The sequence below is a fragment of the Panthera tigris genome, chromosome B4, assembly GCF_018350195.1.
Source record: "Panthera tigris isolate Pti1 chromosome B4, P.tigris_Pti1_mat1.1, whole genome shotgun sequence".
Taxonomy (NCBI): Eukaryota; Metazoa; Chordata; class Mammalia; order Carnivora; family Felidae; genus Panthera; species Panthera tigris.
The window spans coordinates 78,885,978-78,913,399 of NC_056666.1; the positions used below are offsets into that span (position 1 = coordinate 78,885,978).

General features: G+C 39.6%; 1 protein-coding gene across 1 annotated transcript in view; it reads left to right on the forward strand.

Annotated features, from left to right (window-relative positions):
• The window catches only part of SP1 (Sp1 transcription factor), a 39,377-nt gene extending 16,416 nt beyond the window's left edge, over positions 1-22,961 (forward strand). The window contains exons 4-6 of the mRNA XM_042992393.1: positions 16,258-16,426; positions 19,045-19,244; positions 19,643-22,961. Coding sequence (XP_042848327.1) covers positions 16,258-16,426; positions 19,045-19,244; positions 19,643-19,956 — 683 coding nt within the window. The 3' untranslated portion in view covers positions 19,957-22,961. The remainder of the gene's footprint in view (positions 1-16,257; positions 16,427-19,044; positions 19,245-19,642) is intronic.
• The last annotated feature ends 4,461 nt before the right edge of the window (positions 22,962-27,422 follow it).

The following is a 27,422-nucleotide window of genomic DNA, read 5'->3' on the forward strand; positions in this document are numbered from 1 at the left end:
CTGAAGTCGGCCGCTTAACCGACTGAGCCACCCAGGCGCCGCCCCAGCTTTGTCATTTTGAATCATAATGTACTTAGAATAAGTTGTTAGGAGTTTATTGGTGATTCATTCATTATGTAGTATTAAAGGAACAGAAAACCTAAAATATATTAAATATGTCTGAATTATCCATTGCCATATCAAGCAAAAGTTGAAGGAAACCAGTATAAGAGAAGGAGTACACAGATGCATAGATGAGCACCTGTATATTTTCATGGAGTAGCATTTCTATCTCACATCCTTTTGTGATACTGTCATTGGCAGTTTAAAGCAGCAGTGTGTTTTTGCAACACTAGGTATAAATGAGAATATTTGCTTTTAGTACTTACCTAGTAATCTAGGTAAATTAAGACAAGATGAAGTCTGGTTCTCATATTAAAAAGTGACTGTAGAGTTTATGCTTAGGGAGCGGTTGAAATATTAACTATAGTACCTCAGATTATATAATTGTACTGCAGGCATTACTCATGCATAAACTTTAAGAGCTCTATCATTAAGAGGTACTCAGCACGTAGGTGCGTATTTGGTCACTGCAGGGATCTCAGAATGGTGTAGATGAAGAGTTACTTCTTTATTTCAGACTTTTATGTATAATGTAACTATTATCACAAATAGGTAAAGTGTATTGTGCCTATGAATAGTATTGGGAAAAGATGGAAAAGTGATAATGATTTGATGGGATGGTAGGATTTTGGATGTTTCCATATCCTTTTTTGGTTTCCGTTACTCTTATTAGTACTATTTTTAAAAAATCTTACCACAAAACATGATAGATGACTATTACTATTCATTTTTCTTCAGGCCCTACAAGCAAAATTAATCTGGTCTTGTTTAGGGGAGAGTCTCTAGGATACCTGAGTTTAAAGAACTTATCTTCCCTATGTACATTTCTACTTCAACATGCTTTCATGGTTTTATTATCACATAGCATCTCATTACTATATTTTATCCAGAAAGTTTTCTGAAAACATGAAGTTTAATCTGTACTGTTTCTCCTTTCAAGACAACACTGTGTATTCAGAATGGTTATTTCTGCATTACTAATCAACACCAAACTACTTTTAATGGGAATCAAATATAATTTGAAGACTTTGATATGATTTTCCTTTTTTAATGGTACATCCAGTGGTTAGAAGCAAAATATTAATGTGCTTTTTATTTTTTGTTTGTTTTACAATATTCTTTTATTGGTGCTGTTTTAGAGATACTGATGATTGAGTTTTTTTCAAGAGAAAAACTTTAATTAATATAAATCTTATTTTGTGGGGAGAAATGTGAGAAGAATACATTAGTCACAGTAGATTCTTCTTTACTGAAAACCTTTAGAGAAGAACCAACCTGTAGCTTTTTTTTCCCCCCAAGGAAAAAAAAAAACACTGATGATTGAATTTGATATTATAACTCTTCTAGATAAGTTCAAAATAACATACTGTGAGTAGTAGGGGTGCACATATAGATGGGAGGAAAAAAACATTAAAAGTCACATTCAACCCTTTTATTTTCTTAATATACAGTGATTTATTGAGTGCCTCCTGTGTGTCAGGAACGATGCTAAGTATGCTTTATATTAATTTTTTTTAATGTTTATTTTTGAGACAGAGAGAGACAGAGTGGGAGCAGGGGAGGGGCAGAGAGAGGGAGACACAGAATCTGAAGCAGGCTCCAGTCTCTGAGCTGTCAGCACAGAGCCCGATGTAGGGCTTGAACCCACGAACCATGAGATAATGACCTGAGCCGAAGTTGGACACTTAACCAACAAAGCCATCCAGGTGCCCCTGCTTTACATTAATTTTATTAGTCCAGTATAATTATATCTTTTTTGCTGATGAGGAAAGTAAGGCTCAGAGAGGTTACTCTGCTGGTAAGTGGTGAAACCAGGATTCAAACCTAGGTTTGTCCAACTGCACCATTATAGTGCATTAATAGTGTATTTAATGTCCTTGTTAATTTTAATCATCAGAGCCTCCCGGTAATTTAAAAATATCAGTTTATGGATATGAACAGTCCAACTGTCAGTCAAAATAATCTTGATTTAGGGCACCTGGGTGGCTCAGTTGGTTAAGCATCTGACTTTTTTTTTTTTCCAACTTGTTTTTAATGTTTATTCATTTTTGAGAGACAGGCAGCGCGTTGAGCAGGGGAAGGACAGAGAGAGAGGGAGACACAGAATCTGAAACAGGCTCTAGGCTGTCAACACAGAGCTTGACATGGGGCTCGAACCCACAAACCATGAGATCATGACCTGAACTGAAGTTGGACACTTAACCAGCTGAGCCAGCCAGGCGCCCCCATGCATCTGACTCTTGAGTTCAGCTTAGGTCATGATCTCATAGTTTGCAGGATGGAGCCCTGTATTGGGCTCTGTGCTATGTGTGGAGCCTGCTTGGGATTCTCTCACTCCCTCTCTCTTTCTGCCCCTCCTCTGTGTGTGTGTGTATGTGTGTGTGTGTGTGTGTGTCTCAAAATAAAAACTTTAAAAAAAAAAAAAAAAGAACCTGATTTAAAAACCAACAAGAGAGGAGAAGATATGCTTATCTCTCCTTTATTTTATTTTTTTTGGTGCAGAAAAAGTGGTTTTATTAAGCATGGAGATAGGACCTGTGGGCAGAAAGAACTGCCTCATCTTTCCTTTAATCAGGAAAGTGGAAGCATGAATTAAGTCCAAAATTAATTTTATTATTCTCCTGTTCATCACTTTCTTGCTCTTAATAAACTGAACCAAATGACTATATTCTCTTAATCTTTATATCCTCCCACAGCTTTCCTCTGTGTGTGTGTGTGTGTGTTTAAATAAATTACAAATTATTATATCATTAAATTAAATGATTTAAATAAATCATACCAGTTTGAATAATAGTAATTACAGCTAGTTTGGGAGGGATGTTAAAGTGAGACCCCTTCTCCAGGAAACTATCACTGTGCTGAGAGTTGGGGGGAAGATATGACAATTCTTATTTATTTTCTCTTTCTTGAAAAACAGTTTTCATTGTGGAATGATGTTGATAAAGGTGGGAAGTAGGTGAAAGTCTTGGAATTTAGTAGGAGAATTTCAGTATGTTACTAATCAAATTTTGAGATCTTTATTTTTTGGACACAAAAAATAGGGATATCTGTACTTTTGAATTCATGTTGGGTAACATAAAACTACAGTGTTTAGTAAAGAAGCATTACTGGGGCGCCTGGGTGGCTCAGTGGGTTAAGCTTCCAACCTCAGGTCAGGTCATGATCTTACCGTTCGAGAGTTCGACCCCTGCATCAGGCCCTGCACTGACAGCTCAGGACCTGGAGCCTGCTTCGGATTATGTGTCTCCTTCTCACTCTGCCCCTCCGCACTCACCGCTCTGTCTCAAAAATAAATAAATGTCAAAAATTAAAAAAAAGAAAGAAACATAACCAAAGCTGGAAAAAAACAGTCTAGTTTTGATGGAGAGACCTCTGAATTATACTTCCTCAAATGATCCCAGTTAAAATTTGTGGATTGCTTTTCCCTTTTTTTGCCCCCCTAAGCCTCTTTGCTGGGAGGGTGGACTTTAAAAACTCCTCCATCATTTAGTTATAGTGACACCTACTGGTAAGAACCTTTGACATCGTGCAGATTGCTCCATACTTCAAGAAAACTACCCATTTACTGAGATGTGAAGAATCAGTTGTTAAATCTATAAAACACGGTTAATAATAAAAGGGTGAGATGCACAGGCTGATTTTTTTTTTTAATTTAGTTTTTTGCTGTCTAGGTGTTTTTATTTTATTTATTTATTATTATTTTTTTAAAGTAGTAAGCCCTGTGTGGGATTGGTACAGTGCTTTCTTTTTTTTTTTTTTAATTTTTTTTTTTTTAACGTTTATTTATTTTTGAGACAGAGGGAGACAGAGCATGAACGGGGGAGGGTCAGAGAGAGAGGGACACACAGAATCTGAAACAGGCTCCAGGCTCTGAGCTGTCAGCACAGAGCCTGACGCGGGGCTTGAACTCACAGACCGCGAGATCATGACCTGAGCTGAAGTCGGACGCTTAACCGACTGAGCCACCCAGGCGCCCCCTGTGTAGGTGTTTTTAATGATAAAAGTTATATAATTATATTACAGAAAATAAGAGAAATTGAAAGGAGAAAAAACTAATAACTACTCCCCATCACAGTCACAAATTTTGGTGTGTTTTCTTCTACTTTATTTAAATTTGAATGTATTTAATTTTTTTTGTTTACTTATTTTGAGAGAGAGCATGAGCACAGGAGGGGCAGAGAGAGAAGGAGAGAGAGAAAATCTAAAGCAGGTTCCGCACTGCCAGCGCAGAGTCCGACATGGGTGCTTGAACTCACGAACCTAAGAGATCATGACCGGAGCCGAAATCCACAGTCAGACACTTAACCAACTGAGCCACCTAGGTGACTCTTCTTTAAAGCATCTAAACTGAGCTATAGCTCCTATACCATATAATTCACCCATTTAAAATGTACAGTTCAGGGGGCAGCTGGGTGGCTCAGTTGGTTACACGTCCAACTTTGGCTCAGGTCATGATCTGACGGTTAGTGAGTTCTAGCCCTGTCAGAGCCTGGAACCTGCGTCAGATTCTGTGTCTCCCTGTCTTTGCCCCTCTCCCACTCATGCTATGTCTCCCTCTCAAAAATAAACATTTAATTTTTTTTTATTAAAAAATTTTTTTTAATTTTTTTTAATTAAAAAAAATTTTTAGTGTACATTTCAGTAGATTTTAGTATATTCACCCAGTTGTGCAACTACCACCAGAATCTATTTGAGAACATTTTCATCACCCTAAAAAGAAATACCATGTGGTTCATTAGCTGTCCTTCTCTGTTCTCACTTGTCATTGCCAGTCCAAGTCAACCACTACTTGCAGGCTCTATGGATTTGCCAGTTCTGGACATTTCATATAAATGGAATCATGCAATATGTAATATGTAGTCTTTTGGGACTGACTTCTCTCGTTAGCATAATGTTTGCAAGGTTCATCTATGTTGTAGTATGTATCAGTATTTCATTGTTTTTTATTGCCAAGTAGTATTTCATTGTGTGGATATAACACATTTTGTTTATCCATTCATCAAATTGACACAGTTGGGTTGTTTTTGCTTTTTGACATTATGAATAATGCTGTTAATGAACATTTGTGTACAAGTTTTTCTATGGACATATGTTTTTATTTCTTTTTGTTACATACTTAGGAGTGGAGCTACTGGATTAGATTCTAAATTTTTTTTAGTGTGCTTTTATTATTTTTGAGAGAGAGCGTACATGTGCCGTAGCGCGCACACATGCATGCAAGTGGGGGAGCGGCAGAGAGAGAGAGGGAGACCTGAAGTGGGCTCTCTGCTGTCAGTGGGGCTCGAACTCATGAATTGTGAGATCATGACCTGAGCTGAAGTTAGATGCTTAACCAACTTAGCCATCCAAATGCCCCTCAAATTTTTTTAAATATTCATTTTTAATGTTTGTTTATTTTTGAGTGTGTGTGTGAGTTGGGGAGGGGCACAGAGTGAGAGGGGGACAGAAGACCTGAAGCAGGATCTGTGTTGATAGCAGAGAGCCCGATGCAGAGCTCAAACTCATGAACTGTGAGATCATGACCTGAACTGAAGTTGGATACTTAACTGAGAGCCGCTCAGGCGCCCCAGTTTTAATGAGTTCCTTTGTGTGTTTTAAAGTTCTTAAAAATACAACAGCCTTACCTTATCTGCTGGGGATACTATCATCCTCTAGTTGATGTATGAAACTGTGGATAGTACTGAATCTTATATATTCTATGTTTTTTCCTATATGTGCATATCTATGATAAAGTTTAGTTTATAAATTAGGCACTATAAGTGGTTAACAACTAATAATAAAATAGCAGTTACAACAATATATCATAATAAAAGTTATGTGAATGTGGTTCCTCTCTCAAAATATCTTATTGTAAAGAATATATATGTATTATTGTACTTTACTCACCTTTTCTGTGATGCTGTAAGATGACAAAATGTTTACGTCATCTTGGACGTAGTGAATCCATCTTGGATGGAGTGAATGATGTAGGCATTGTGACATAGGGTTAGGCTGTAGTTGACCTTCTCACAATAATGTCAGGAGGATCATCGGCCTCCAACTGTGATTGACTGTGGGTAACTGAAACTGTAGAAAGAGAATCTGCAGATAAGGGGACACTACTGTATTTATTGCCTCTCTTTTGTTCATATCCCGTGCAGTCTTGCTGTTTCATTTATCTCCCAGAAACTTTGAAGTTCCCTGTATTGAGCTGTTAAATCCTGACTGTTTTTACTCCTAAATATTTATTAAAAAAAATTTTTTTTTATGTTTATTTATTTTTTTTTATGTTTATTTTTGAGAGAGAGAGACAGAGCATGAGTCGGGGAGTGGCAGAGAGAGAGAGACGGAGATACAGAATCTGAAACAGGCTCCAGGCTCTGAGCTGTCAGCACAGAGCCTGACATGGGGCTCAAACTCTGAAACAGCGAGATCATGATCTAGGCCAAGGTCGGACGCTCAACCAACTGAGCCATCCAGGCATCCCATCTTAATGTTTATTTATTTATTTATTTATTTATTTATTTTAATGTTAATTTATTTTTGAGACAGAGAGAGACACAGCATGAGCAGGGAAGGGGCAGAGAGAGAGGGAGACACAGAATGTGAAGCAGGCCCCAGGCTCTGAGCTGTCAGCACAGAGCCCGACGCGGGGCTCGAACTCACGAACTATGAGATCATGACCTGAGCCGAAGTCGGATGCTTAACCGACTGAGCCACCCAGGCGCCCCTTAATGTTTATTTTTGAGAGAGGGAGAGACGCAGCATGAGTGGGAGAGGGGCAGAGAGAGAGGGAGACACAGAACCCGAAGCAGGCTCCAGGCTCCGAGCTGTCAACACAGAGCTGGACGCGGGGCTCGAACCCACAGACTGGGAGATCATGACCTGAGCCGAAGTCAGACGCTCAACTGACTGAGCCACCCAAGGCACCCCACTCCTAAATATTATCTGTGCCTTTCTCTTCATTGGAACCACAGCCCTACTTTAGACATTTATTATCTTCCACAATTATCTAATGGGATAGCCCATAATATTTCACTTTTTTTTCTTCTAATACTCCCCCTCCCAATTCTTATGATACTTATATCAGAGCATTTTATTAGTACTTTATTTTATAAATTATAGGGCAGATATTATAGTTGATTTTATTTTATATCTTCCCAGTAAGATAGAAGCTTTATAATGGCCAGGATTATATCTGACTATCTCCAGAGCTTAATACAATATCTGGCATGTGTCCTTATTCCTAGACTTATACTTACTGGGTTAAAAAATAAGTCAGGGGCACCTGGGTGGTTCATTCAAGCATCCAACTTCAGCTCAGGTCATGATCTCACTGCTCGTGAGTTCGAGCCCCATGTCGGGCTCTGCGCTGACAGCTCAGAGCCTGGAACATGCTTTGGATTCTGTGTCTCCCTCTCTCTCTGCCCCTCCCCTGCTCGCTCTCTCTCTCTCTCTCTCTCTCTCTCAAAAATAAATAAACATTAAAAAAAGGTAACAGGGCACCTGGGTAGCTCAGCTGGTTAAGTGTCCGACTTCAGTTCAGGTCATGATCTCACGGTTTGTGGGTTCACGCCCTGCATCAGGCTGTCTCCTGACAGTTCAGAGTCTGGAGCCTGCGTCAGATTCTGTGTCTCCCCTCTCTGCCCCTCCCCCGCTCCCACTCTGTCTGTCTCTCTCAAAAATAAATAAACATTAAAAAAAAAAATAAAGATTAGTCAGATTTTAAAAACTTGATGTACATTGGGCCATAATGCCCTATGTACACACACCATGCTGATTCCCTGCTAAATCCTTTTGTGCACTCATGCTGCTGGGAGTTGTATGAAAGTGCTTACCTCCCCATGCTCTCTCTACCATAACTTTTCAAAACCTCAGTCATTTGAATATCTGTCTTGGATCTGATGATATCATCTATTTTGAAGTTCATCTCTCTATATCCATCTTCTCCCTTTACTCAGCCATCATTCTACACCATATTCCACTCCTCTTCATTCCTTCACTCTACTCGTAATGTTCCCTCTACTTGGGAACCCCTCCCTTGCCAACATTTTTCACCTGGCTAACTCCTATGCATTCTTTAGAGTTTGGCCCAAATATCAGCTCCTCTGGGAAGTAAGCCTTCTCTGAAGTTCCAGAATGGGGAATTTACCCTTTTCAATACCAGAACATCCTTGGAATGGCTTTTACTATAACATTTATGTTACTATTTTGAAATTATCGGTTTCTCTCTTCTCTAGAGAACTACAAGCTCTTCACAGCGAGAACTATTTGTTTGAATCCCCAGAGCTTAGTATAGTACTTGGAACAATAGACAGTAAATAATTGATAAACATTTCTATAGTCTATTCTTAGGGAGTCCACATGGCATAGGGTACTATAGGGATAAGCCCTAAAGGAAGTTCATATATAGTAAAGTCTGTAAATTGTGTGTGTGTGTGTGTGTGTGTGTGTGTGTGTGTGAAAGAGAGAGAGAGAGAGAGAGAGAATAATATGTTGTAGTAATTCTATAATCAGGAAAGAATTAATGTGGAAAAAATGAATTTCAAACTTTTTTTTTCCTTTTTGAGCTGGGGAGAGGGGCAGGGGGAAAGAGTGAGAGAATCCCAAACAAGCTCCATGCTCAGTGCAGAGCCCAAGCTTGATTCCTCGATTCTGGGATCATGACTTGAGCCGAAATCAAGAGTTTGATGTTTAACTCACTAAGTCATCCAGGTGCCCATGGAAAAAATGAGTTTAGAAGCAAGGTATATGGATTTGTATCGAGCACAAGTTACTAATGAATTAGCAAGGGCTTATGTTCTGTCTCAGGAGGAAGTAAGTTTCTGGTGTCTGTTCTCTATTCTTGTGTGGTCTAATTTAATATAAATTAATTAGAATTTTTTGTTAGATGTGTACCCACTTATAGTTCTGGGAGCTGGACAAAAAAAAAAATAAAATAAAGGCTCTTACCAATTTGACACAAAAAATAGTGACACAAAATACTTGTAGGACATACTGAAGTGTAGACCATATAGTCAAGAAAAATTAATGGGCCCAGCAGAGTTATGACTTACTTAAAAAAAAGAAAAAAAAACATATATATTATTATATATATTATATACATACATAATTTCTTTTTTTTTTCTTTTTCTTTTTTTTTTTTTATAGTTAGGGAACGTATATTTAGCTGGATATACCAGGAAACCTATTATGACTTAACTAGGTAGGGGCTTATTTTTATGTAACATGAAGTTCTGAAGGGTGAGTCCAAAGTTCTTGCAGCAACTCAGGGAACCCTGGTTATGTTTACTTTTGCCTGAATGTGAGACAGTTGCCATGCTTGTAAGGCAGCTGCACTAGCTTTGGGCATTGTCACTTCTTTCCAGACAGGATAAAGGAGGAAAAAGTGAAGCTTGATAAAGGAGGAAACAAGCTTAGTTGTTCCCATTTAAAGAGCTTTCCTGGGATGGCGTGGATGGCTCAGTCATTTAAGTATCCAACTCTTGATTTCAGCTGAGGTCATGATCTCATGGTTCATGGTTGAGATCAAGCCCTATGTCAGACTCTGCTCTGATAACGTGGAGCCTGCTTGGGATTTTCTCTCTCCCTCTTTCTCTGCCCCTCTTGTACGCACGCTCTCTCTCTCTCAAAATACATGGATAAACTTAAAAAAAAAAAGAGCTGGAAGCCTTACCCAGCAATTTTGTTTTACACCTAATTGGCCAAGACCCTGTCACTTGACTGCTTCTCATCTGCAGGGGTATCTGAGAAGGGGGATATTTTTTTTTTTTTTAACGTTTTTATTTATTTTTGAGACAGAGAGAGACAGAGCATGAACAGGGGAGGGTCAGAGAGAGGGAGACACAGAATCTGAAACAGGCTCCAGGCTCTGAGCTGTCAGCACAGAGCCCGATGCGGGGCTTGAACTCATGGACTGCGAGATCATGACCTGAGCCGAAGTTGGCCGCCTAACCGACTGAGCCACCCAGGCACCCCGAGAAGGGGAATATTTTTAACCTGGCACAGTGTTAACCTGAAAAAAAAATCAGGTGGCTTTTGGGCAGGAAGAAGGAGTGAATGAAAACTGGAAACATGTGGTAGTATCTACTTTTGAGCCCCATAGCCTAATGCACATGCATACACATACCACTGAAACAACCACAAATAGAGAATGAGGAGTCCACTTAAATAATTACTTTATGTATGTATGTATGTATTTAATTTTTTGTAAGTGTGTTTATTTATTTTGAGAGAAAGAGAGCATGCAAGCGGGGGAGTGGCAGAGAGTAGGGGAGAGAGAATCCCAAGCAGGTTCCACGCTGATAATGCAGAGCCCAGTGCAAGGCTCAGTCCCACAAACCATAAGATCATGACCTGAGCCAAAATCAAGAGTTGGACACTTAACCAGGCGAGCCACCAAGGCACTTATTTAAAAGTGTACTTAAGTACACTTAAGTACAAGGTACTTATTTAAAAATTTTTTAATGTTTATTTTTTGAGAGAGAGAGAGAGTGTAGGCTGGGGAGGTGCAGAGAGAGAGGGAGATATAGAATCCGAAGTAGGCTCCAGGCTTATCATGACCTGAGCTGAAGTCAAATCAGATGCTCAACCAACTGAGCCACCCAGGTGCCCGTATTTATTTTTAAAAATAATCTCTATGCTGAATGTGCAACTGGAACTCACAACTCCTGAGATTGAGTCGCGTGCTCTCCCAACTGAGCCAGCAAGATGCCCCCTAAATAATTACTTTAAAAGACTGAATCTTTATTTCAAAACTTTCAAAATATGACATACTGAAAATTGTGGGAAAATAGTGGTAGTTGTCTGTTTTTTTCCTTCTTCCTCCCCCCCCCCCTTTTTTAAATTTTCCTGAATCTCCCTTCTAAAAACAGTATGTTGAGCTTGCATATCTCCTAATGTGGTGTGATGAGAATGTATTGCCCTGATATGATATTCTTCTGCAAAACACATAAGTCTAGTCTAATGAGAACCCCCCCCCCCAAAAAAAAATTCAAATTATGAGATATTCTACAAAATACCAACCAATATTCTTAAAAACTGTCAAGGTCATGAAAGGCAGAGACACATAGATCTGAGGAGCCTAAGGAGACCTGGCAACTCAATGCAGTGTAGTATCCTGGATGGGATTCTGGAAGAGAGTAAAGACATTAGTGGAAAAACTGATGAAATCCAGATAAAGCCTATTGTTATTTACTAGTATTGTATCACTTAATTAGTTTTGACAAATGTACCTTGGTTATATAAGATTATTAAGGGAAGCTCATTGAAGAATGTGTAAGAACTTTCTGAATTATCTTTATAGTGTCCCTGTAAGTCCAAAATAGTTCCAAAACAAAAATTATAATAGCTACAGAAACTAAGATAGCAAAACCAAAAACTCTATAGTGAAACCTTATTATCTATAATGAACTGTAGGGTACCTTGGGTGGCTCAGTCAGTTAAGCCTCTGACTTCGGCTCAGGTCATGATCTTGCAGTTGGTGAGTTTGAGCCCCACATGAGAGTCTGTGCTCAGTGAGGAACCTGCTTCAGATCCTCTGTTCCCTTCTCTCTCTGCACATCCCCCTCTCATGCGCACGCGTGCTCTCTCAATAAACATTTTAAAAAATGAGTTAAAAGAATTTAAGGTAGAAGTTATGAGAGAAAGTATAAATTCACATTAGGGGTGCCTGGCTGGCTCAGTCCGTAGAGCATCTGACTCTTGATCTCAGGATCTTGTGCTCAGAGTTGTAAACTTGATTTATTTTAAAGTTTATTAAGTAATCTCTCCCCCAACGTGAGGTTCGAACTCATGACCCTTGAGCTCAAGAGTAACGTGCTCTTTTGACTGAGCCAGCCAGGCACCCCAATAAACTTGAATTTTTAAGAAGAGGAAGGGGCGCCTGGGTGGCTCAGTCGGTTAAGTGTCTGACTTCGGCTCAGGTCATGATCTCACGGTCCGTGAGTTCGAGCCCCGTGTCGGGCTCTGTGCTGACAGCTCAGAGCCCGGAGCCTGTTTCAGATTCTGTGTCTCCCTCTCTCTATGCCCCTCCCCTGTTCATACTCTGTCTCTCTCTGTCTCAAAATAAATAAACGTTAAAAAAAATTAAAAAAAAAAAGAAAAAGAAAAAATTCATCTTGTCACTTTGCAAGGATTCTAGGAAAGCTGCTAATTGTTATGCAAACTAGTAATTGACAGAATCAAGCATTAATTTTGTCTCTTATGTTAAATTGTATCTCAAGCATAACCAAGTAGTCAATGTAGAGATGAATTTGGAGGCCATCTATATGAATTTTTTTGTAAATGTTTTGTAAAAATGTAAAATTTTTACATTTTATCACTCCCAATTGTCAGCTTTTGTGTCATTAAAAAGTACAGTCCTTCTCTTCCTTTTTCTGATTTGCTTGGACTGGGAAACCAGATTAATAAAATTATTATTATTTTGAAAAATAAAGTACAATGTATTATGAATTACTATTTCTGTTACTAAAGATGCTTTTATTTCTTGATTTAGAGCTATATTCTGGATGTTCCTACCGCTTAGATGATGTGTTACCTATATTGTGCTTGAATGTGGCTGAACATACAAACACTTCCTGGACTGAGATTTGATTCTTTAGATTAAATCTATTGTGTAAAATGAAACATGTTCAGAAAACTCATTGTATGCTTAATATAGGTATAGTTTTGAAAGTCAGTCATACTGTGTTAATACTTACTGAATTAAAGAAGACCGTGTTCTCCAAATAATTCCAGAGACCAGGTGAATGGAGAAGGGTGTGGGAACTACCCTTTTGAAAATTATTGAGGAGTTTCTTATTTTAGTATTGCCTGGGTCTTTTATCAGAGAAGAATAAGTTATTTGACTTGTCATGGTGGTCTTCTTAAAAGTTCATGACTTCAGCACACTTCTTCCCTTTGAAGAAACTGAAAAAGTGTGTTAACTGCCACAGCTATTACAATAACTGATGCTAGAGGCAACCCTGGGTTGGGCAAGACTGTCATTAAACTGTGCCTTTGGTTTACTTGTTATTTTCATCATGGAAAGGAAAATCTTTAATTTATTTCATTGCTTAACTGATGCCACATTCTAAGATAAAACTGTTCTTTTTCTAAAACTGTTATTAAAAGAGGCTGGAAACAGACTCTGGTCTGATGCTGATGCTTTGTTAGTATTTCATCCCTTTTTAAAGTTAAATGAAACTCATTTAACCCCATTTCCAGTTTCATATTAAAAAAAATCCTTTGCAGTCATAGCAGGGGTCAAGGAGGATATTAGCTTTGACTGTCCATTTTGTTTTTAAAATTTTTTTTATTTTTTATTTTTTTATTTAAAAAAAATTTTTTTTAATGTTTATTTTTGAGACAGAAAGAGAGCATGAACGGGGGAGGGTCAGAGAGAGAGGGAGACACAGAATCTGAAGCAGGCTCCAGGCTCTGAGCTGTCAGCACAGAGCCCGACGCGGGGCTTGAACCCACGGACCGCGAGATCATGACCTGAGCTGAAGTCGGATGCCTAACCGACTGAGCCACCCAGGCGCCCCTTTAAAATTTTTTTTAAATGTTTATTTATTTTTGAGAGACAGACAGAGCATGAGCAGGGGAGGGGCAGAGAGAGAGGGAGACACAGAATCCGAAGCAGGCTCCAGGCTCTGAGCTGTCAGCACAGAGCCCGACGCTGGGCTTGAACTCACCGCGAGATCACGACCTGAGCCGAAGCCGGACGCTTAACCGACTGAGCCACCCAGCCGCTCCTTGACTGTCCATTTTGTAAGAATTTGATAGAGGCTTAGAGATACGGTTTTACAGAGTCCTAGTATCTAAGTATTTCTTTGTTTCCCTTTTTACTGAATCATGCCATGTCCTGGATGTTAGGCTTATGTCTCAATAAAATGGAGAAAAGTTTGCTTCTTTCTACTTGATTGTGACAGTAGAGAACTTTGGGGTTTAATGAATTGCTTCTCTGATTTTAATGGAGTTAGATTAATTTGGAAAGTAGATCAAAGATGATTTGCTTGTATGGATCATGGTTTTGCTTATTTTGTTTCTAAAGACCCATTGTAGATAGCTGAATCTACAGGTTCATAAATATCTCTTCTGAAGGTAATTTTTGGTAGGTAACTACTGGTGATATTAACTAGCATTCTGTCTTACCTGCTGAGCTTTTTGGGCTTATTTCAAGAGGAGAAATTATCCATCCCCATCACAGGGAGTTTCTCCTCAGTTTCATATATAGTTTTTAAGGCAAATTGATTAAATAAAATAGTGGTATATATCTTATTCCATGATTTCTCACAGTTGTTTTCCCACAAGATATTTTCCTAATAATATTAGCTACAGTGTGTTAAATGTTTGTTATGTGACAGATACTGTGCTAAACACCTTACATGTATTATTTTTCACAACTTTATGAGATTGATAATGTTTCATCCCAGTTTTACTGAGGGAGAAACTGATAACTAAAGAACGGTCACATATCTACATCTGTCCTACTCCAAAACCTGTTCTTAACCTTGTACTCCAGTCCTTCCTGTTAAGCTCTGCCAAAATCATGAACATCTCAGAACACTACAATTTATTTTAATGCCATAGGTTGACGCTTAGAAGTGGTGCAATGAGAAGGAAAGCACCAGGAGAGCTTATTATTAGGCATTGTAACAAAATTATGTTGATGAGCTGAAAAGAGTGGAGGTTAGGTGCAGAAGTAAAACCAAGCACTGAGATTTGTAATGTTTCTTTTTTTAAATCTTTATTTTCTTAGAGAGTGAGAGAGAGAGAGCACGCGCGCATTCGCAGACACACATGCAAGCAGGGGAGCAGAGAGAGAGAGAGTGAGAATCCCAAGCAGACTCTACACTGCCAGTGCAGAGCCCCAATGGGACTTGAACCATGAGATCATGACCTCATGTTTCTAGTTTTTTGTTGTTACAAAGCTATAGAAAACATTATCGTCGCTGCGCCTGAGTGGCTCAGTTAGGTGTCTGACTCCATTTCAGTTCAGGTCATCTTTCAGTTTGTGAGTTTGAGCCCCATGTCAGGCTCTGTGCTGACAGTGTGGAGGGTGTTTGGGATTCATTCTCAAGTGCGCGTGCGCGCTCTCTCTCTCTCTCTGTCTCGCTCTCAAATAAACTTTCTTAAAAAAATTCATCACATATTTTTGTATACTCAGGAGTATATCCATAGGACATTGTTGATTCAAAGTGGAATTACGTTGAAGATGTATATTTAAAATTTTTTTTAATGTCATTTTATTTTTTAATATAAACTCTGTGCCCAACATGGAGCTTGAAATAATCACCTTGAGATCAAGAGTCACATGCTCGAGGGTGCCTGAGTGGCTCAGTCGGTTGAGCCACTCACTCTTGATTTTGGCTCAGAATCCCTGAAAGATTCTTTCTCTCCATCTGCTCCTGTCCCCCACTCGCACTCTCTCTCTCAAAATAAATATTAACAAAAATTGCCAAATTGGCCTTCAAAATGTACTGATTTATCATCACCTATGTATAAAAATGCCTGTTTCCCCATATCCTTGCTAATTCTGTGCATTATTAGAGTTTTAACTTTTTGTGATCTGATAGGTGAAAAATTACAAAAGTCCACTATACATAGAATTGCATTTTAAAAATTAAATGAGAATGGGGTACCTGGCTGGCTCAGTTGATAGAGCATGCAACTCTTTTTTCTTTTTCTTTACACTTATTTATTTTTGAGAGACAGAGTGAGACAGAGCGTGAGCAGAGGAGGAGCAAAGAGAGAAGGAGACACAGAATCTGAAGCAGACTCCAGGCTCTGACCAAGTGTTCAGCACAGAGCCTGATGCGGGGATTGAACCCGCAAACTGTGAGATCATGACCTGAGCCAAAGTTGGACATTTAACCAACTGAGCCACCCAGGCACCCCTAGAGCATGCAGCTTTTTATATCAGAGTTGTAAGTTCGAGCCCCACATTGGGTATACAGATTACTTAAAATATTTTTAAAAAATTAAATGACATTGATCATGTTTTTATATATTTGCTAGCTCTTTGTATTTTCAATGATGGTTTTTGAGATTTCAAGAATGGATGGCAATATCAGTAAATGTGGCTTCAAAGCTTTGAAGAAATGGTGCTGTAAATGTAAAGTGTCACTGAAATAACTGCAACTTGATGACCTCCCTTACTTCACCTTAACCCTTTTGCTCTCTTAATTTCAGGTGATCATGGAGCTCAGCTTGGCCTCCACGGAGCTGGTGGTGATGGAATACATGATGACACAGCAGGTGGAGAAGAAGGAGAAAACAGCCCAGATCCCCAACCCCAGGCTGGTCGGAGGACCCGGCGTGAAGCATGCACCTGCCCCTATTGTAAAGATAGTGAAGGAAGGTAAGTTGACCCAGCCAGTGTCTTAAGGGTATAAAGGAGAAAAATGAATGGATTTGGAGGTAAGCAGAGGAGGGTTAATTTTTTAACATTTAAGACTTGGCAGTGTTGCAGAGGGACCAGAGATAGAGAGTACAATACATTTGATTGGGTTATATTATAGGATTTTAGTTCCAGCTCTGAGCCTTTCATCTACTCTAAGACCTGGGGCCTTAATAGGTGTCTGCTTTCTCCAGAGATAAGGTAATCAGATGCAGCCAACTGGTCTGATGATTGTTACCATATGTCTGTTTTGAGATGGTTTTAACAAAGTTGCTTGTAAAATAGTCTTGCAAAGAAAAAGAAACATACCTACTGTAATGATTTTTTTATAGTGGCTATGTGAGAGTCATAAGGGTTTTCTGAGTCTTCTTTTCCTTCAAAACAGACAAAAAATACTACTCCAGTTAGAAAATTCTTCCAGGGGCTCCTGGATGGTTCAGTCGGTTAAGCTTCTGACCTCGGCTCAGGTCATGATCTCACAGCTTGTGAGTTCGAGTCCTGCATCGGGTTCTGTGCTGACAGCTCAGAGCCTGGTGCCTGCTTCAGATTCACTGTCTCCCTCTCTCTGCCCCTCCCCGCTCACACTCTGTCTTTCTCTCTCAAGAATAAATAAAAACATTAAAAAAAATTTTTTTTAAAAAGAAAAGAAAATTCTTCCATCATGGAACCTAATATGTCCTGCAGAGCAAAGTTCTGACAAATTTTTCTCATCAGTAGAATATTCTGTTTTATTCAGTATTACTTCTGGAGAGTACCAAGTTCTATTCTTTTTCTACAATTCATTGCTTTTGAAAGAAAATACAAAGTCATATAGATTTTTTAATGCCTTAAAAAATCTTAACACCTTAAAATCTGTTAAGCTTTGGTCTCAAAAATAAATACAACAATGGGCACCTTGAGTGGCTCAGTCGGTTAGGTGTCCAACTTTGGCTCAGGTCGTGATCTCATGGTTTGTGGGTTCGAGCCCTTTATGGGGCTGTCTGCTATCAGCACAGAGCCTGCTTCAGATCCTCCATCCCCCGCCCTGCTCCTCCCCTGTGTGGTGCAAGCTCGCGCGCTCTCTCTTTCTCTCTGAAACATTTAAAATAATAAATAAATACAAAAATGAGAAAAGCACCAAAACCAAAAATAATTTGAGTTCTTTGTAGGTTAACCATATGTTACAGGAAAAACCTGCATCAAAAGCACACTGAGGGTGCCTGGCTGGCTCAGTCAGTGCAGTGTGTGACTCTTGATCTTGGGATTGTAAGTTCAAGCCCCACGTTGGGTGTAGAGATTTCTTAAAAATAATAAAATCTTTAGAAGAAAAAAATAAGCACTGAGTACAGTAGTTTCCTTCTAACAAAGCTTAAAGTGGATTTAAATTTTTGAAGTAAGTTCTCTGATTTCTACCTACATGTGATTTCATTTCCGTTATGGTTTTTTCCCCTCTGCTAATATGTGTTGTTAAAACCCAAGAAAAGTCCCTCCTGGAAATCTCCCCAATGCCCACTAATGGATCACACATGGAACAAATTGGTTTGGCAAAAACATTTCAGAACTGATTGCTGAGAGAAGCTTAGGAACTGCTTCATATTGGGTGTGTGGGTATGTGTATATGTATGTATGTGTGTATGTATATACATATATATATGCATACGTGTATATATATGTGTGTGTATGTATATATATATATATATGTGTATATATATATATATATATATATATATATATGTATGTAATGCATTTTTTAAAATATACCTTGAATTAGTTAGGATTTTTTCCCCCCTGTTTTAACTTTTATACAGCCCATCTTTCTCTCCCACTGAAGTCCCTGATAGTGCTCTAGCTTTCCAGCTTTTAATATTTACCATTTGGCTCTTGAGCTTTATTTTAGGAGATAAGTTTATAGTTGTAAACTATTATATTTTCTTTAAAGTTTTCCACTAGGTGCTTTGCTCCTTAAGTAATTTCCCAGCCCAAAATATCACCATGTTCACAGTAGTTCCCATGGAAAATGCTTGTATTGAGACTTAAACTTCCTGAAAAATACAGGAAAATGCCTTACAGACTTTCCAAGTCACCCACAAACATCAAACATCAAAACTGATTAAGGAATAAAAAACAGGGAAGAGTAAATATCCAGTAGAAAGGAAACTTAAAACTTGAATTTTGAGTATTAAGAATCAGAATCAACCAAAGATTTTTCCTTTGATACTAAAGAGAAGCCTTTTTTTTTTCCTTTTTTCTTTTTAAGTTTTTTTATTTTGAGAGAGCATGCATAAGTAGGGGAGGGGCAGAGAGAGGGAGAGAATCCCAAGGAGGCTCTGTCCTGACAGTGCACAGGACTAAATCCCACAAACCGTGAAATCATGACTTGGGACTCGAACTCACAAAACCATGAGATCATGACCTGAGTCGAAACCAAGAATCAGACACTTAACCAACTGGGCACTTAACCCAGGCGCCCCAAGAAGCCTTTTTTTAAAATAAAAATTTGGGTTAGTTTTTGAGGGCATCAGGTTGACACCTGTTGACACTGGGATTCTTTAATTTTTCTCTCTGGAATGCATGATGAATAGTTGTGTTCTTATTTTCAGGGGCTCTGGGGATCCTGGCAAAAAGAAACAGCACATTTGCCACATCCAAGGCTGTGGGAAAGTATATGGCAAGACCTCACACCTACGGGCACACTTGCGCTGGCATACAGGCGAGAGGCCATTCATGTGTACTTGGTCATACTGTGGGAAGCGCTTTACACGTTCAGATGAGCTACAGAGACACAAACGCACACACACAGGTGAGTAGGAGCCCAGAGAAATAGTAATAGATCAGAATAGAAAGACACAAAATATATCTATGAAATAACTAAAATTTCTGAACAGCTTAGTTTGAAAGTGAATGTGTGGATCATAAATGGAATTAGAGTTAATCTGGAAAACGTTTAAGAAGGAAGAAGTTAGGTTTTCAGTGGGATTTTCTGCCTTATTTTTTGCTACGTTCCTTCCTTTCTGAGTACTGCTTGACCTTTACCTGTTTTTCTTCCCCTTCCCCAAAAAGATACTTAACAGATTTTTATTGTTTTTATCACCTTCTTAAGATTGCCTAATATTCTAATATAGTTTGAAAGCCATGAATTGGACAAGGTAATCCTATTTCCTAAGATGTCTGTTTCTTATCTTCTTTTCTTTTACCAAGGTGAGAAGAAATTTGCCTGCCCTGAGTGTCCCAAGCGCTTCATGAGGAGTGACCACCTGTCAAAGCATATCAAGACCCACCAGAATAAGAAAGGAGGCCCAGGTGTATCCCTGAGTGTGGGCACTTTGCCCCTGGACAGTGGGGCAGGATCAGAAGGCAGTGGCACTGCCACCCCTTCAGCCCTTATTACCACCAATATGGTAGCCATGGAGGCCATCTGTCCAGAGGGTATTGCCCGTCTTGCCAACAGTGGCATCAACGTCATGCAGGTGGCGGATCTGCAGTCCATTAATATCAGTGGCAATGGCTTCTGAGATCAGGCACCCGGGGCCAGAGACATATGGGCCATACCCATCAACCCTGGGATGCAAGGTAGCATGGGTCCAAGAGACATGTGGGAGAGAGAGCCATGAGGCATTAAAATGCATGGTGGTGGGAAGAATTTGGGGGAGGGATACAAGAGAAGAGATGGGGTCCTGGCACCCACCTATATCATCAGTACCTCCTTGAAGTGGGAAACATTAGTGAAAATTCTGTTGGTGCCAGCCTTTGATGGGCATTTGTTTGACCCCAAACAGTTTCTTATACTTCTTACCCCAGCCTCCCCTTCCTGCCTTTCCCTTCTCAGCTCCCCCATGATGGATCCCCCCCCCCTTTCCTAAAGCCATCATGCCTTGATAAATATATATGATCATTGAAATACTTTTTAACAAAAAAAAAAAAACCAGATTCTATATTATATATATATACATATATATATATATATATAAAAGATATATAGAGATGCATTTGCAGGGGTTGGCTGGGAGGAGGAAGGAGACCATTCTCTGACCAAAATACCTTGGTCATTTTTTATATTGCCTTATTTCCCTATGGCTGAGCCTTGTTGTGACACATCAAGCTTTTCTAGAGATGTTGTCTTGGCTTCCCACCAGATTAAGCATTCATATGCTCTGCTTTTAGTTTATATACACATACATAATGTTTTTCCTTTCTTAATTTTGTCTTTTTATTTGGGATCAGCTTCTTGCACTCCTTTCTTGACTCAACCTTTCTGTCTCCCTTTCTCTCACCTGATTGCTTCATATTTTGTAATGATCCCTGGACGAGGCACTTCTGTCAACCTTTTAAGGTTCTTGGTCCCAGCAGCAGAATGGAGAGCCTTGAAACCCAGGTTGATGCTTGAGGTAGCTGTGGAGAGAGTGTTCAAAACTACTACTGACGCAGGCACCCTCTTGGCGCTGGAGAGTCAAAGGCACCTCTTCTCATCAGCTGCTGTAAGCATCAAGAGTCAGAAGTCTTTCTGTGGAATTGTACAAGAGACCCTTTAAAGGTTATAATCTGGGATCAATTTGTATAAACTGTCAAAAGTGGTCAAATAATATGTAGGGGCTTTCAATAGGAAAATGATGCGCTCAAAAGTGGAAGTGACTCACAGTAGTCCAGTTCAGGAATTAGTGGAGTATTTGGACTTTTGTACAGCTGTCTTCCAAAGTAGGTCTAAGCTTTGGTATGGGTTTCTGAGGTCACATTCTGAAAGGAAATGCACTTCCTCTTTTGAACATCCCTGGTAGTTTCTTTCTCATGTTATTAAGGAGCATCAGCCAATAAATCTGTTCCAGGTTTCCATTCTGCAGAGCTCCAGAGTCTGTACCCGTGGCAAGGCAGTGGTTCTTTGATCTTTTCTCTTAATTCTTCCTTGGGTGGTTCCTAAGGGAAAAGGAAGCACACGATCATGGGAACAACAGCCCAGAACAAAAAGAAATCTTGTCTTACCACTGTGGTTTATAGGAGAGATTGGGAGACACCATCCTGCTTTCTCCATGGCCTGATTCTTGAAGAGACTGATCCAAAAATTATAGCGGCAGGGAACTCTTAGTGCATTTGGCACTGAGACTTAAATGCAACCAGAGTTGTCCTCAAGGCCCAGCCATTAAAACATTGTCTCTCTTGACCTTCTGGTATCTGTCAGAGAGCTTTTCACTGTGAGGAAGTGTGGAAATGGCTGTGTGTATGTGTGTAATCTGTTAGATTGGGGATAGGTTTTCTGTTAGCCTATACTAAAAGAGACCTGCAATAAAAAATTGCCCTGATCTGATAGAAAATGAAGTGTTTGTGTATGACTGTGTGTGAGTGTGTTTTGTGCCTGTATATATCTACACACAGATGAGAAATTATATTTGAAATTGTTGGAAAATAAATCAAATTCAGCTCAAAATGCCTTTCAGGCCCATTACCTAGAAATCTGTCTTAAAACCTGGGTATGTTCCTGAGGTCATTTCTTTGCTTATGCTAAATTAGTTACAATTATGAATGGGGGATATTCTACTGCACTTTTTAAAAAGAAACTATTTTTGTGTTTGAAAGGAAACCAACATCCAGATCTATAGCAGAATCCTAGTTTCTTTCATAAATCTTTTTACCTTGACTACAAATAGATAATGCTATGATTCTATATATTTTATATAAAATCTATCCAAATTAGTGTCTGGGTAAGCTTGTGTTGTTGTTTAACCTGAAATACAATAACTGTTAATATCCTGAACAGTAGTTCACTCCATTTGGTCCTTCCTCTCCAGACTTAATACACTCAGGAACTATTGCGAGAAACTTTCCCCAGATCAAATTCTGTTAATACTGAAGTAAAAGTCATCCATGCCCCGCCACTTATCACACACCCTTTATTCCCACTGAAAGCAGAACTCAACTTATTATTTTATATCTGTAATCATGTATATAGGCATCTTTTGGAGGAAAAGGGCAGTATAACTCACTGGAGCGTGCAGTATTTTGCTAGAGCATTTCAAAGAATGGAATCTTCCCCAGTATGAAATTATTTGCTATAAACTAGCTTAATGATGCTGAGGACTTATAAGCGTTTAGAAGGTTATTTGGTGATGATTTTCTCTGGGATGGAATGCTGGTTTACCTTCAGTCCCCTTCATTAACCTTGTTGTAAGTGAATTCATAGTCCGTTCTTTCCACATACCCTTTTGGAGGCTCCAGATCCAGTATCTTGTTTGGCCCCCAAACTGAAGCAGCTTCTGCTCTTGTCTCCCAGTAGCAGGGAGCTGCTCAGTCTTTTCCACAGGGAGTGAGGAGCCTACATTCCTTAAGACGGGAGCTTACTGCTGAAAATCCTTTCCCTGAACTTTTTGGCCAGCAGAAATCAATGTAACTGACAGGTATATTCTCAAATACCTTTCATGAGTTGCTTTTTTATTTAAAAATGTTAAATGACCAAGCCTGTGAGGCAGGAGATGCCCAGAGGACTGGTAATATTAAAGCACTCATTCCCTTGTCCTTTCAGGTTGCCCATACACATTCATCTGTGTGTCATTTGATTGTCTCACTTTTAACCCATAGCAGTAACAACCCACACCATCTTCCTTCAGGGACCTCCCAGCTAGCACCCTGTTTGTGGGTGCTATGCAGAATGCAATTTAATGGATATTTCTCAGCCTGATTCAGAATAAATAGAACACAGAACCCTTGATCCCAGAAAATATAGACTGAAGTGTGGGGTAAAGATTATGATTGGGGGAGGGTTAGAGACAAAAGCTGTAAATTACTATGGCTGATTGATTTATTTCTACTATATACATATATATATATATATATTTTTTGCTTTTGTATATCCTATATAGGAAACTAAGCATTGTATTTTTTTAACAAATCTGAGAAAGCACTATGAACTGCAGATGTTTGACTTTCAGAATATATTTTGTATTGTTAATATCTTCACACTGTGTGAATACTGGAAGCTGCAGATCTTTGCTAGGACGCAATAAATTTATATACTTTTTGAGGGGTTCTTCTGGGGGTATTAATCAGGCCCCTGTTACACTTCGGGGGAGCCCTGGTGCTACTCGCTTAGAGTTTCATTCAATTGTAAGTACCCTGATGCCTTTTGGACCTTGGGATCAGACCAAACAAGTTTTGGAGATCCCAGTACCAAGGAAATGAGGATGGTCTAGCTGCCTCAAGTGAGGGGCCCTTAGCATAGCTCTCCTTCCCCCTATTCAAAGCTGGGTAGCCTCTTAGGGTTGGGAAGAGAAATGTGAAATCTCAGAGTTTCATCTCCCTTAGAAGAGAGCCAGTAACTTAATATGCAAGGATGAAAGGTGGCAGCAGTAGTTTTGGGGAAAGGGAGGAGGATATGGCATTTCTCCAACCCCGGAAAACATTGCTTTTGAAAACTGCTGATAAAATGTGGGCAGGTTATTACTTTTGTTTGGGAGCATGTGTTCTCTCTGGTGCCTCTCTTGGCTCTCCTCCTGGGGTACAGACCTTTTCTAGGAGGATGAGCAGACCAGCTTTGAGGTTGACCTGTTTCTTTTCTTTGTCTGCCTTCCCTAAACACCAGCCCCCGGGAGGACATTGAACAGCCTTAAGCTTAAATTCCTACTCCCTCTTTCCAGTTTGGCTCACTTGCCTTAGATTGAAGGCTAGGCAAGGGGAAAAAAAGGGGGTCCCTGGCTTCATTCCTCCCTTATGTCTTCTCCAGTTTGACGTCCCCAAACCCAGAAAGATTTCCTCTACCACGTTCATTTGAGAGAAATGAGTACATTGTCCTATTTTCCTCTGTCCTTATTGTCAGACATCCCCAGTCTTCTTTGTCCCTGCTAAGTGAGAAGAGGTGTGGTGATCTGTCCCTCAACTCCCTTCAGTATCAAAAAAAAGCATAACAAATGGGGTTAAGCTGGGGCTGCAGGTGATGAGGACTCTGTTGATACCTCTCCTGGGGTGTGTGTTTTCCTCTGTCTCACCTTCAGGAATTACACTGTGCCTTCTCCACAGGGGAATGGGCTTTATCTACGCTGCCCTCCACTCTCCCAGCAACTGCTCTTGAACTGTGTGGACTAGGGCAGACCTTCACCTTTTTCTCCCAATGACGTCCTGTACCCTCACCTGGAGTCTAGGGTACAAAGACTCTGGGGGGGAAGATGGGGATAATATGCTGAGATTGACCTGAGGAGACCATCTCTACACACACCAATGGCAGCTGCCCTAGGGCCTGCTTCCTCTTCCCGGGTCTGTCATCCTCTGGGAGGGAGGGGCAGTGCTCCAGTCTCCGGTGCCTACAACAGGTTTCTCTTTCTCAACACTGGCGATAACCAGTCTCCATACCACTGTTGCCTTTTTAAATCTCTTAATATTCTCATGCTGTGTTTGTTGTTGATTCCAATCTGATTATCACCAGGGCTGTGTGGGGAAATACTTCTAAATGCGCTCTCATCTTTCTTGCTCTTTTTCCCCCCCCTGATCTTATGTATGTATGATGCTAATCTCTTGTCTTTCAGTTTCTTCCTGCTCTTTTGTATCTTCCTTTCTTGTCTCTCCCCCTACCTTTTGTCTCTGGGTGTTTTGGGGCTTTTTTTTTTTTTTTTTTTTTTTTTTTTTTGCCTTTTTTGTACAAAGATTAGTTTCAATGTAGTCTGTAGCTCCTTTGTAAACCAATTAAAAAAAAGTTTTTTTAATAAAAAGCCACGTCTCTGGTGTGTTGACAGGGTGGGAATGGGGAGAAATATGGTTATAATTTCATATACTGAACCCAACAGAGGTTTCCAGGTACACCATTGTGCTGTCATACATGTTAATACAATTGCCCTACACTTAACTCCCAGGCAAACAATTTCATGACCATATCAATGTACCATGAGTACATAGAAATGTGGAGGACCAAGAGAAACGGGGCAGGCCCAACCTCTTTTTTTTGTTGTTGTGTATAAGCTTTTTATTTTGGAATACGTTTAAATTTAAAGGAAAGTTGCAAAGATAGTGCAGAGAGATTCCATGTACCCCTTACCCAATTTTTTTCTATTGTAAATATACTATTCTGTGTTGTCAAATCTCAGAAACTGACACTGGTACATTCTGTTACCTAACCCCTAGGCTCTATGGGTTTCACATCTTCTCATTGATGTCCTCCTGTTCCAGAATCCATTCTGGGATGCTACATTGCCTTTAGCTGATACTCTTCCCAAGTCTCCTCTGGTCTGTGACAATTTCTTAGTCTTTTCTTATTTTTCATGACCTTGACAGTCTGGGAGTATTGGCCAAGTGTCTTGTAGAATATCCCCCAATCTGAATTTTTCTGATGTTTTGTCATTATTAGATTGAGCTTATAGATTTTTGGAAGAAACACCACACAGGTGAAATGATGTGAAATGTCCTCATCACATCCTATCAAGGGTCATAGCCACATGACCCTACTGATGATAGTCTTCATCACTTGGTTAAGGTAATGTTTGTCAGATTTCTCCACTGTTTTTCTTTCCCTATTCTTTGGAAGCAAGTCAGTAAATCTAGCCGACCCTTAATGGAGTTGGTAGGAATTAATTTCCCTTCCTAGTGGAAATAGTATCTATGTAGAGTATTTGGGATTCTGTGAGAAAACGGTCTTTTCTCCCCTCACTATTAATTTATATTGGTATGTACTCAATGTATATTTATTTTAGACCTGGTCTATAATTCGGTACTATATTATTTTCATTGCTCAAATTGTCCCAGCTTTGACCATTGGGAGCTCTTTCAGGTTGGCTCCTGTGTCTCTTTGATACATCTACATCCTTTTACTTTTTTGAGCACTTTTTAAAGAACTTTCTGAAGTACAAGATGCTTCATGTTTATCTTGTATTTTCCCTGTCCTAGCCTTAGGATCAACCATTTCTCCAAGGACCCTTAGTTCTTTATTGGAGAATGGTGTTTAGAAACTAAGATGTAGTCCCAACGTATTTTACATCAATTAATACCAGTCTGTGTCTAACATGATCGAATCTAGATTATGGCCCCATCTGAAACTGAAATGGAAGTTATTCTGACAGTCTTTCCACTTTCCAACAGCCTATGGCTTCACTTCCCTTCCTACCTATCCAAGAATCCTTGGTCACTTGTTTATACTGTGGCTACCAGCATTCTCAGTCAATTGTGTTCATTCGACTACCTTTGCTTTGTCAGTCACTCAGCCATGGCTGAACTCAGCCATTGGATTTCCTTATGTAGCCACTAGCAATACAACATTTTAACATTTGACTTTAATGATGCGGGGGAGGATTTTTTGGTTTTGGGCTCTTGTTTTGGTTTTGTAGCTCTAAACGGGCCTTTAATATTTGTGTCATCTATGCATTCAGTAAACATGTATTGGGCCCTTACTGTGTCCTGGGTACTATCCTAGTTTGAGGATAAAAAATGACAGGTCCTGCCATCAAGTACTTCATAGTCGGGTGAAAGAGAGACACCATTAATTGCAGGTTTCCCAATCCTGACCCCATTTTTTTAGCAGATGATTTACTTCCTATTACACGGAGATGATGAATTTCTTTACTTCCCTTTCCCTCCATTTATATAGTCACTGATACTAGTTTACCTCCTTATCTTTTCTTGGGAGTGAGTTTGCCTTTGCAAGGCCAGCACTGCCATTTGTGCACTCAACCTCACTTGTTTTGATGATATTTTCCCCTTTCATCTTCAGTCTCTCCTGGGTTCCCTTTTGTCACCCTGTAAGCATGTTATCTGTCCCTCTGTCCTTCTGCTTCCGCTTGTAAACTTCAGATCTAGTCTCTTTTGATTGCCACAGTTAGTGCAAGTAGTTTACACTTAGTTCTTCTCTTTTATTCACCCCTCAGGCCACTTTGTTCAGCACCTATCAGCGATCTGGTTGCCAGCTCCAGTGGTCTTTCAGTCCTTTGCCTCTTAGACCTTACTAAGAAGCAACCATGTGCATCTCAGAGCTCTGGTCCCTTGGAGTGTGAGGCTAATAACTCCTCGTTCTCCTTCA